This window comes from Thalassophryne amazonica, chromosome 2, assembly GCF_902500255.1.
Source record: "Thalassophryne amazonica chromosome 2, fThaAma1.1, whole genome shotgun sequence".
NCBI classification, from domain to species: Eukaryota; Metazoa; Chordata; class Actinopteri; order Batrachoidiformes; family Batrachoididae; genus Thalassophryne; species Thalassophryne amazonica.
Window position 1 is genome coordinate 32,462,548 of NC_047104.1, and position 12,868 is coordinate 32,475,415.

The window sequence follows — 12,868 nt, forward strand, 5'->3', positions numbered from 1 at the left end:
TAGGAGGCCAGTAGGAAGAGAAAATAATAATAAACAGAATCACAATAACATCTGTCTCACCGGCCAATTGGACAACACGCAATGGCGTCAAATTCATTGCCTCACTCCAAACTGCACCATTAGCAAAGTCAGAAAGAGCATGGCAATCAAGCAGTCCATGCTGAGCAACTGAATGCAGTCATGATGCAACATCCTGTGTCAGCTGGTCAGACACTGTGCTCTCAAAGCAAACTTGCTGTCTGTGATGTCAGACCAGTTCAGCGAGCTGAGACTTGCTGCTGTAATATCAAAGAGAAATGCTTCAAGGCTCAGCCTAAAGTTCTTACTTTGAAAGGAGGCATTTAATGATAGATAGATAGATAGATAGATAGATAGATAGATAGATAGATAGATAGATAGATAGATAGATAGATAGATAGATAGATAGATAGATAGATAGATAGATAGATAGATAGATAGATAGATAGATAGATAGAACTAAAATACAATAACATTACATTAAAAACAATCTGTCAGTTGTAAAACATAAAGTTATACAAACATAAAAAGACACAGGATTCTCTTGCTAGGTCAGAGTGTTGTGCAATCTAATGGCACGAGACACAAAGGAATTCCTCAGTCTGTCTGTGGTGCAGCGCTGGGACAGCAGTCTGCTGCTGAACATGCTCCTCCTCTCTCTGAAGGTCTCGCGTAGAGGGTGTGAGGCATTGTTCATAATTGCCTTTAACCGGGACAGAGTCCTCTGCTCAACCACCTCTTCCACTGGAATCAGCTTCAGTCCCACCACTGACCCAGCCTTTTTAATGATCTTATCCAGGCGGGAGATGTTCTTCTTACTGGTGCTGCACCAACAGACCACAGCACAGAGGAGAGCGCTCGCTCACTTAGAGCACCGCAATGGATAAGGAGTTGGGCAAGGAATATGTCAACCTGGGTTGGATTCCCAGTCTTGGAGCAGTGCGGGGATTAAATGCGTGGAAGTTTCAAGGTGCCTTTAGTCCAACCAACTGTAAATGGGAAATGGCCTTGATTGGTGGTCATAATCTGTGTTGGATGACTGTCCCATTCAAAATTAGTCACAAACTCTCATCCGCTCCATGTAATGGAATTTGGAGATAAACATAGACCTCAGGGTATGTATTGGGGTTACTTTTTCCATACTATTCTGACTTCGTCTGTTCAAAACCAAAGACAAACTTAGTGAAATTGCTGCTGTGGTTTAAACCTTATGTCACACTCAGGCTAATGTAAAAATACTTGAACACAAATACAGTAGTTTCATCAAACATACTTGTAAGTCAAATCTTTCCAGATCAACACTTATTTAAATGTTATAATTAGCATTAGGTCCTGTTAAGGCCCTGTCACACCTTGCCAACTTAGCCAGCATACGCCAACCACATTAAAAAATGCTGGTGTATGTCTAATAAGTTATGGGTAATTTTTTTTACAAGTTAAGAGTGCGTTGAAGCACACTGGTATACAAGGTCTGTTAGAAAACTATCCGACCTTTTATTTTTTAAAAACTATATGGATTTGAATCATGTGCGCTTGCATCAGCCAAGCTTGAACCTTCGTACGCATGCGTGAGTTTTTTCACGCTTGTCGGTTGTGTCATTCGCCTGTGGGCAGGCTTTGAGTGAGCACTGGTCCACCCCCCCGTGTCGGATTTACTAGTATAGTACTGATAAGTATACAAAAAGTAAACTGGAAGTATACTTGAAACATACTTGCATATACTACTTTTTGGTAAGGGATGTCACAACTTGTCCTGTGAGACTTCCAACACGGACATGCTTTTTGTTGTGCGACATGAGCGGCTCCGTCCCGACGCGTGAATTCCTCTGCACATCTTTCATTACAAAATCTCCTGTAACAGTGGAATATGCCGCAAAAGTGCTGATGTCCACCTCTTCCACAATTTATCTGGTCGTCAGACAACGTCCCAGATCAACGCAGCCTTCACTTTGGAAATGATCTGGTCGTTTCAGCCTGTCGATGGCCGCTCGGAGCGCGGCGCGCCCTGCGCCGCTGTGGGCCATCTTTAATCCGGTTGTAATGATCCTTAATCTGTGTGACGCCCAGAGTATCTTCACCGAAAGCCGTCTGAATCTTCCGAATGGTTTCCACCTGGCTGTCTCTCACAGTTTCTGGAAAAATTTGGTTCAGCGCTGCTCCAATCGCTCAGCCATTTTCCTGACAATGAAAATCCGAAGCGGGGGGTGGACCAGTGCTCACTCAAAGTCTGCCCACAGGCGAATGACGCAACTGACAGGCGTGAAAAAACTCATGCATGTGCACGAAGGTTCAAGCTTGGCTGATGCAAGCGCACATGTTTCAAATCCATATAGTTTTTTTTTTTTTAAATAAAAAGTTCGGATAGTTTTCTAACAGACCTCGTATGTCCTAATATGCTGAACTCCTCCAAAAATTTTGGGGATGTTGAAAATTTTCACCCTATGCCGTTTGACTCATACATCCCGCACATGCAGGACATAAGTTGTAGGTAAGTTATGCAATTGTTGACACGTTTCTTGTAATTTACTCATAAGTCTAAATATGTCTATTAATGGTGGCCATTAATTGGCTGAAAGCTGCAGTCCTCATGGAAACAGACTGATTCGTTCACACACTGAGAAAATATAATCTTACCTGTTTGCTTCAGTCAAATTCATCATCACAATCTGATGAACACGTATCCACATAAAGCCCCTGACTTTGGTGCACGCACTTGCACGCACGTCATAGTGACGATCCCACCCGCTGTGTTCCCAGCTGGATGCTGCTTATATCAAATAATTATTATGTAGCAGATTCATTTTGTCTGTGAATTGTCTGTTGAAAATGACTCTAATTGCTTCCTGAATCACAGAGGAATGCTCCAGCCAGAGTTGTTCTCACGTGCACGCTCGCGCGCTGAACGAGTTGGAGAAAGCATTTGGAGCTGTCTACAAAGGTAATTATTTGTGAAATTGTCATGACTTGGTAAAACAGTTGCATGTTCTATCCTTCTTGTGTGCAGCTGTAAAAAAGTATGATTATGAGAGATTTAACATCTTGTCATAATCGTTCAGATGAGCTGCGCTCTGATGCAGCGCACTCACACAATCACTCACACTGTTCACTTCTTCTTTACTCGACTTGACAAACTGCACGTAGTGTTGGCAAGTAGTAGTGTTGGCCCACAACATTTATGCGTGAAAGATTTTTTGAACATTTCAAAATTGTATTTGTGCAATTGCACACATCGACGCCCCTCTCGTGTTCAGTCTGCACCCGTTAAAGATGAGTTTACTCTCCTGCATGACACAGGACGTGCAAGAGCGTGCATCAAAGTCGTGCAAGTGGGGCCTTAAGAGACAGAAGCAGACTTTAATTGATGTCTGTTGAATTTGTTAGTTTTACACTGTATGACCCTATCATTTTGATCGAATTTCACATGGTACCAAAGACAATCAATAATTGCAGCTCTTAAATCACAGTTGGATGTTAATGTTTATGGATTAGGGTGGAGAATGGGACATCTTGTCAAACCATAAATTACGCAGTGACAGCACACACTGACTCATGCTTCACTCAACCCTCCTCCTTAATATCTCCTTTGTGCTCTCTATTAATCTGTGTCCTTTACTCCTCTTTGTCTCTCGATCACTAAGAAAATTGCTGTTAATCTTGTGGAGAAATTGCCAGGGATTAGACTTGATACAAGGGAGCTTCTTATATCCTACATGATGCACCACCTCCGGGCAAGACTCATCATTGCACTTTTACCTGCAGGACAAAAGACACTCTGAGGGAAGACAGATGTTTTTAGAGGGCTGTAAAAGAAACCACACATTTATGCATCTCAAAGAAAGCCAAGCCTACTACAGGAACCCACCAAGAGCAGCACAGCCAGCAAGCTACTTAACAGAATATTAACTTTAATGATTCAAAACAACATCACCCTCCAAAGTGTCCAGACCTGTTTACTTCAGACAGAAGAACCCGTATAAATGTGATGACTGGAAGAAATCCTGCTGCTTTCAATTCAGCTTCTAGATATCTTCATGTGTATTACTGCAAATATTCATTGACATATGATTCAGAAGGTCTCTTCATTGTGGGAACATGATGACCTGATGTGTTCTGCAGGTGTCATATATGTGCACAATTTCTTCTGGATTACGATAAGAAAAATTTGTACCTGGGAAGAAAGCCAGAAGAAAGCGAGAGCCTCCAACCATGAGTAACATTACAGAGTCTAAACTCAGTCTAATGTGCCAGGTTCATGTGATTTTCCATTACACACACACATCATGTATCAAATACATTTGTTTTTTAATCACTGAATTTTCCTCATTACATGTTACACCTGCACAGAACCATACAGTATATACTGCACCAGAGTGTAAGTTATACCTTTTTTTTCTGTTTGTGAAACACAAGTTTAATAATAGACAAAAGTTCAGTCTAACACATGTGTGCACACCACAGTCTGTACTGTAACTTAACATAAGGATTTTTATATTCCATGAAGAAACAAAGCATTGGACAATATATTACACGAAACAAGAATATAAATGGAACACTTTTGTTTTTGCTTCTATTCTGAACTCAAAGATCTAAAACATTTTCGATATACACAAAAGACCTATTTCTTTCAAATATTGTTCACAAATTTGTCTACATCAAGATGCTGATTAGACAGCATGATTATTGCACAGGTGTGCCTTAGGCTGGCCACAATCAAAGCCCACTCTGAAATGTGCAATTTTGCTTCATTGGGGTAGTCTGGTGGGGGAGTGGGGGGTGTCCAGAAAACCATTCAGTATCTGAAGTGACCATCATTTGCAGACAAACATTAAGGAGAACAATCTTCATATTCAGATATACTCTACCTGGAGATGGTGAGCTGAACTGAAGAGAAGACAAAGATGTCCAAGACTGCTGGCGATCTGAAGCACACATGAAGAGAAACAAAATGCAGAATCCATTTTGCAACAGTGTGATTCTAACAAAACAAAAAACAAAACTTTGGAGTGATGAGGCAGTACTATGTGCTTGTGCTATGGGTTTACATGGGGGGGGGGGGGGGGCAGACAGTCTGTGGTTAATATGAACTTGGAAAATCACATAATATGAAGAAAAAGTCCTGACATGTATCCTGTAAAATCCATTGAGTGACTATAGAGATAAATTAATGAATCCCCTCCAGGTTGTTTACACAATAACTCAAAAACACTAAATGTTTTCATCTTGTAACTCTTCATATTAAAATGGGAAGAAATGAGAACAAATGCTTTCACATCTGATGAACTTTGATGCACCAGTCCAATTGAAAATCCAAAAAGCCAAATATATAATATCTATGTAATATCCCATAGAGGTGCATGCCACGTGCTAATGGTTAGCAGGAAGGATTATGGAAGATTACGAATGATACCATGGAAGTGGACAAAATGCAGGATGAAATATACAAAAGAATGAAAAAGTAAAAGGAGAAGTAAAGAATGGTTATGGCGTGTGGCTAGCAGTGATATACTATACAAATAATGAATGTCACCTCATTGAATGGTATGTTGTAGCTTTCACCAAATTAAATATACATTCCATTGAAAGAATGAAAAAAAAAAAAACATTCATTATTTGTTTTATATAACGGCAAAAATAGATCCTTGTCATTTGATATTTTTTTAATTTATAAACAACAGAAAAGGGACTTACATTTTAGTGTTTGTCACTGATGCTTTGATGTCAACAGTCCAACACAAACTTAGTAGTTAGTTCCAAAATTGTTCTTAGTCAACTTGGAAAAACAGTTGGATAATTCAAAAATAATTCTGACGATGTAGACCGTGCTGCCGTGCACTGACTTTGTGTACTTCCTCAGTCCAGCAAAAAAATCACGTCAGAAATTTGTCCAGCTTTTCACCCTAACTTCATCCTCTTCATCCTAACAGCTCTTACAGCTCAGACAACTTACAGCATAGCGTATTTGTTTTTTGTGTTAGAAGAATTAGCACCATCAATTAGCTCCTTCAAATCATCATTTGTCAGCAAAACAAACTCTGCCATGTTTCGCTAAACACTGCCCCCAGTAGTGTGAGCATGCGCGGCAGTCGGGGCATGCAATAGCACATTTCATGTAGCGCCAAAATTGCAGGCAAAAAAAAGAAATATTGCACGGTCAGTGAAACACAATGGCAAATGGTGTGAATAATCCATGTCACGTGACGTACAAGCCACCAATCAAATGACAAAGATCCACTCAGCCATTATATAAAAACATTTTGTCTGCACTGCTAATTAGTGATCACAAACTTGAAACACTGTTGCACAACTTTGTGAAGTATTTGCTAGTGGTTTGCTGGAATATTTTTCTGTCATCTGTATCAAAAGGAAATGCCTGTGCTAAAAGCTGATGATTCAGTCATTACTTATGGCTACAAATGCATAATCAAGCCTGTATTGACTAAGCATCCAGCAGGTGGCAGACATGTTTATGGGATATTACACTGGTAAAACCAAGTAGCCAGTCTGCTCTGTATATACCTGATACAGTCAGATCTCAGTGGGTAAGCAGAGGGGATTGTGATTAGTATTTGGCTGGGAGACCACTTAGGAAAACCCCTGAAAATATAATTTGTATTGTTTGAGCATCATTTCTATCCACTGGAGCATCAGGAAGTACATCTGGTATAAAATGTTCAAAGTCCTGATGCGGGGGTGTACTTGATTTGCTGTGGTGTCCCTGCACAATGCTACTTCTTCATCTATTTTTTTTTTTTTTCAGAAAAGCCATTAGCCACTTCATTTGTCAAGACGGTGGTTGTTTTTTCAAAATTTCTGATATATTTGCATATTCTGGTTTATTTCAATGTTGCATTTGTTTAATATATTACTGTGGAATAGGGCAGGATTTGAAATTAACTTTAGGCAATATTTTCATATTTTTAGATGGATTGTATATGTTTTTAATAAGTATGCATGCATGTTGTACAATGTGCATGCTGCAGAACATGCTATAGTGTTTGGGGTGTAAGGGTTTAGTAGTAGAGGTAATATTTTTGCTTTTAAAATCAGCTATGTCCTTGGGATGAACACTAGTCCTCACTGATGAACTAACTCTTACATATGGGTTCATATAGTTGTTTGTGCACAGACGTGACCACACCTCAGTAAACCACTTTGGCTTGCGTGTTAAACTAGGTAAGGGTAGCACACAGACTGATTTTCTGTGATGGTGTTTGCTTTGCTCCCATATCAGTGCATGAAGACTAGAATCATACAGTATGGACTGTTGAACAGATGAAACAATGACTTCAACATTATACACCCAAAAATATTGAAAAAAAAGGACTTCTCAGAAGTATTTAGACCAAATTTGGTGCTTGTATCATTAACTGAACAATTCTTACACTTACCTGAATTAGAAGCTCACAGCAGTTTATAAAGATGCCTCACATTCACACCGATGTCAGAGCGGTGGATGCAAAGCGCTCAACTGCACACCAGGAGCAACTCAGAGAAGGATCTTGCTTAAGGGCCCTGTGTGATTTTCCTGCTTTGGCAGGGATTTGAACTGAGGATCTTCTGATCTCAAGCCCACAGTTTAACCACTAGACCATCACCTCCAAATGCTAATAAACTATATTTAAAACTTTTCATGCAGCTAAATGTGTGCTTAAAATACAATGGCAGGCAGTTTGCTTCAAAATGTGCTTTAATTATTGAATCACCAAATGTGCAGTATGGTTCTCTTGAGAGAAAAAAAACCCCCTGAAAATATCATGTGCATTGTTTGATTGTGATTTATTATATACAAGCTCAAGAAGTGCATAATTTGACATTCCCCCACAGTCTTGCAAAAAGCAAAAATCACAACATATTGTAGTATCAAATTGTAATATTTGCTGAATTATGTTTCTCATATATCATGATGCGGGCAGCATGGTTGCTTAGTGGTTAGCACTGTTGCCTCACAGCGAGAAGGTCATGGGTTCAATTCCTGCCTGTGGCCTTTCTGTGTGGAGTTTGCTTGTTCAGCCCATGTTTGCGTGGGTTTCCTCCGGGTGCTCCGGTTTCCTCCCACCTCCAAAGACATGCGAGGTTAGGTGGATTGGAATCCTTAAATTGTCCATAGGTGTGCGAGTGGGTGTGAATTTGTTTGTGTGTTTGTGGCCCTGCGGCAGACTGGGTCTTGCACTGGGTGTACCCCGCCTCGCGCTCTATGACTGCTGGGATAGGCTCCAGCTTCCCGCGGCCCTTGATTGGACTAAGCAGTTGAAGATGAGTGTGTGTGTGTATCATGATGCATATCATATGAGGAGATATCTCACCCCTAGTGATCATGTATCACACTTAGCACGAATGAGCACGAACGAAGCTGAATCATGCTGAAGGTGAAAAATGGCAAAAACTGAGGCACAATCGGGAGGGACAGATATTCGGACAGCTGTGTAAGAATGGCCTGCAAACACCCCAAATGTGAGCCTAAGCTGCCTCAAATGATTCACGCATATTTGTTGTGCAGCAGCTCCCAAATGTAGGTCGAATGTGCCCGTAAAACAACACAAATACGCACAATGCTGGCAGAATTCATCACAAATATGCTGACTGCAGCCCGAATGCCATATGACAGAGGACTGAATGCTGACTGAATAACACACGAGGCCCACACGAAAGGCACCCTGAATGCTGCATGACTGGACGCCAAAGGCAGCTACAAAACCAATATGCGCTGAATGTGTGGCGAACATGTAGGACCCAAAGGGAATGCATCTTGAATGTGACACAAAGGTCCGGACTACACCAAGAATGCCGGCAGAATGGTGACTGCCAGGGTACAAAGGCAGCAGCTCGAGCAGTTCATGGTGGCCAGGAGGAGCACAATAAGGAGGAGACACAGACACAGACATTTCCAGACATGGCCATGGCTGGCAGAGGAGAGGAGGCTTTGCGGCCAGTACAACAGTCTGACTGAGGAGCTCCGAGTAGAGGACCTGCAAGCATTCCATAACTACCCGCGGATGGAGCCTGCCATGTTCCAGAAGTTGGTGCAGAGGGTGGGGCCAAGGATACAGCGGCAGGACACCCGGCTGAGGAAGACGCTGCCTGCAGGACTCAAGCTGGCTTTCACAATCAGATACCTGGGGTCAGGTGACAAATTCCCAGCCTCATGTAGAGCTTCCGTGTGGCGCACAACACCATCTGCCTGATCATCCTTGAGGTCTGCCAAGCCATCATGGCAGAATCCAAGAATGAGGTCAACACCTGCCCCACCACCCTGGGGGAATGGAGACTAATGGAGGAGGTGTTCTGGACCAGGAGTCAGATGCCCCATGCCATGGTGCCCTGGATGGGAACCATGTGGCCATCAGGAAACCACCCAGGAGCAGCTCCTTGTACGACAATTAGAAGGGGTTCTTCCCGGTGGTCATGATGGCCCTTGTAGATGGGAACTACAACTTCCTGTGGGTGGAGACTGGGGCATGTGGCAGTATGTCAGATACCCAGATCTTCAAAGAGTCAGAGATGAAGCAGTGCCTGGAAGATGGGAGTGTGGGCTTCCCTGAGCCATCCCCCCACCCCACGATGACATGGCCATACCACACTTTATCCTAGGTGATGATGCCTTCGGGATCAGTTCCTCCCTGATGAAGCTGTATGGCCACAGAAACCTCCAAAGGGATGAGCGCATCTAGAACTACTAGCTCTCCAGGAGGCGACGTGTGGTAGAGAACACCATCGGGATCCTACCCCAGAGATGGCAGGTCAATTTATTAAACTTAAGAGCATAAGGTGGTTATTGAACATTAATTATATACAATAAAAGACCAAAGCACTGGACAATATTATGTAAATCACATGTTCTTTATGACTATATTTAATCACCATTTTTAGTTTTGTGTTAGATATCACTTCATATGGCTCAGTGACATATTACAGGTAATGTCGTGTTCAGCAAGGCTGCATCCCGTGCTTATTTCAGCCCTGCTGCGCATCCTGGTGAGTTTGTAGCCTCCTGCGCTCCTGAGCCTTTCAGTAATGCCAATGTAGTAGTGCAAATATAGCAGTTCCCTGCCGCAAGACAGTGGGGTGATAAAAGTGTTATTCAGCTACACATAAGGCAGGTTTCTGCTGCAGGGCAGATAGCAAACTTCACCTGTGGGTGGCCGGTGCCGGGTGAATACTCATTCCTGTAGATGTGTATCATCATTTGATTCCCTTTATCTGTGTAACACTGTAATTCCTGTGTGAAATAGGTGTCTTTAGTGCTGCATAACGTGTGTGGCACTTCTATACATAATGATTAGTAGTGTAATACAGTGACATGGTGACCACCAACCCTGTTTCCCGCACTTTTTTCAGTGCTCCTGCGCCTTTCAGTCCAACTGCATGGGCCACTACACAAAACATGCACACATTACATTGGTGTGAAGACATACTTAAAATGACAATGACCCTCTTCTTGGCCTGAATGATGAGGTGAGGTCTGACAGGCCAAAGTGGTGCAGGATCCAGCCGTCCCTCACCGTCAACTGCCGTGATCCTGAGCCTGATGGGGCCTGCTTGAGCTTCCCAAACCTCATCCTCATTTTCGCATACCAATTATTGAGCTGGTCCTCACCTTTGCCGATCTCCTTGGCCTTGTCCTCCCACAGTGTGTCTTTCATGGGTTTCTTCAGGTAGTTCCTGTGTTTTTTATTGAGGAGACACTCCTGCTCTGGGGCCTGGAGCCAGTCCACCATTTCCTGCTCTTGTTCCACGGTGAACTCCGCGGTGACCATTTTGCACCTCTTCACCGGCCACGTGGCAGAGTCACCGGGAGGGCGCTCGGCCTCCGTGTCACCGGAGTTGTCTGGGGCTGGCTCCAGGACCTGGGCAGCTGTGGATGGCAGGGACATTCGGGGCGGCCACATGAATGTGCCCGACTGTTTAGAATGCACACAGAATGCTGTCCGAAGGTTGCAAATGCTCGACACATACCAAACGTGGACCAAATTTTGATTCAGATGGGATTTAGCCTCTAGTGTGACAGGGGTTTTAGTAAGATGCCAGCAGATGATACATACAGTAAATTATTACAGACAAAGTTGGGCAGAGTTTATGTTTTTGCCCCTATTTGTTTGTTTGTGAACAGCTTGGAACCCGCAGTTTTTCATATACCGTTATGAATTGTTTACCCTGATACGCAAGAACTGATTCAGTTTTCAAGGTCAAAGGTCAAAGTCAGGAAAAATCTTGGAAAATTGGAAAAATCCCGATCCTTTAACAGTGAACAAATTTTCAAAAATTCATACCTCTGTAAAAAATGATTGAATTTTTTCATATTTGACAGCGTAATGTAGGATGGTATCCTGAATCATCTAACAATGTTTGATCCAGATCTGATCTGGTGTTGCTGACTGAAGGCCCCCACCCTTAAAAATTGGTCCGCCCTGCCTTCACTGCACATGTGTCATTTGGGACCACAGCAGCACATCTAAGATGGACTTTACACACCCAAAGCGATCAAAGGGAATAATGTGATTATTAACCATCAGATGTTAAAGGTAAAACCTCTTAAATCATTCTGAAGTCAGTTTTAAGCAGAAACACTGGTGTTTTAAGCAGAAACAAGGCGATAACTGGTGAACCGCGGCTGATGTACAGAAATGACGCATGCGCAGTGAAAGCAGGGTGGACTGATTTTTAGGGTGGCTGTTTGGTCGGCAACACTGGATTTCAGATTTTGTGGCCATTTAAATTTAACACTGAAAACCCCATTTAATGCATATTTTACATTCTATCTTAATCAAATGTGCCAAATCACTCTCATATTTGAAAGTGAGGTTCAGACTGGCACTCACTATCACCTGACAAAGTTTGATCTGGTTTTCAACTGGATTGTGGATTCTGTGGACATTTGAATTTAAGATTGAAAAGCCCTTTTTTGTATATTTTACATTATGTCTCAAACAAAAGTGCCTCAATCACTCATTTTTCTGTTATAGATATACCTACACCACCAAAATTGGATGGTGGTTTAAATTTTATGCCTTCCATTTATCAGTTGGTAACCAAGTGACACAAAGTGATTACAAATTGTGCATAATAGAGATAACCAATGTTCTGTAAAAATTAGCTGAAAAACAATTCACAAACTGAAAAAGTTCAAAAAACAAAACAAAACCTGATAACACCACAAAAAAAAAAACTTTGATTCAAGTGCATGAACTAAGTACATCCTCCTGGCATTTGATCACATCTAAATTACCTCATGAAAAGTCATTTCTAACAGGACTTAGACCTTGAAGTTTTTTCCCAAGGTAAAAATTTGTGGAACTGCAAACTAGTGTTGACCGAGGCTTGCACTCTACGAGTGTGGTGCTCTGCTTACTGTTAATTTCCTCATTATCGACTGTCACATCTACTAATATGTGTTACACACCACCTCGCTTGACCTACGTGATTAAAATGAGTACATATAATGGGTCTGGGTTATATTTGGTGTATTATTACCACAGTTGCATAAGCAGCTGAATCCAGTAAATCCAACCACACACCAGATGGGAATGTGCCAATATAGTTATGACAATATATGCATACAGCTATGTGTTTAAATGTAAAAACAGCATGTGATAGATCTAAGATGCACAGCACGACCTGCAGCTTCACATTAAAACAGCTGGTTTGCACTTAACACAAATTTAGTTGCATTCATAGAACATTAGCATTAGTATATAGTATAAATCTTTTTCAACTGGTTGACTGGGAAAACAAGGTTGTATGGTGCATCCGGAAGGTATTCACAGTGCTTCACTTTTTCCACATTTTGTTGTGTTACAGCCCTATTGCAACATGGATGAAATTCAGTTTTTTTTCCTCAAAATTCTACACACAA

The 12,868-nt window shown here is 41.9% G+C and overlaps 1 protein-coding gene across 1 annotated transcript in view; it reads right to left on the bottom strand.

The window, feature by feature from the left end:
- kcnq1.1 (potassium voltage-gated channel, KQT-like subfamily, member 1.1) overlaps positions 1-12,868 on the bottom strand; it is a 298,840-nt gene that overhangs the window by 120,877 nt on the left and 165,095 nt on the right. Inside the window, exon 11 of the mRNA XM_034184774.1 lies at positions 4,881-4,937. Coding sequence (XP_034040665.1) covers positions 4,881-4,937 — 57 coding nt within the window. The remainder of the gene's footprint in view (positions 1-4,880; positions 4,938-12,868) is intronic.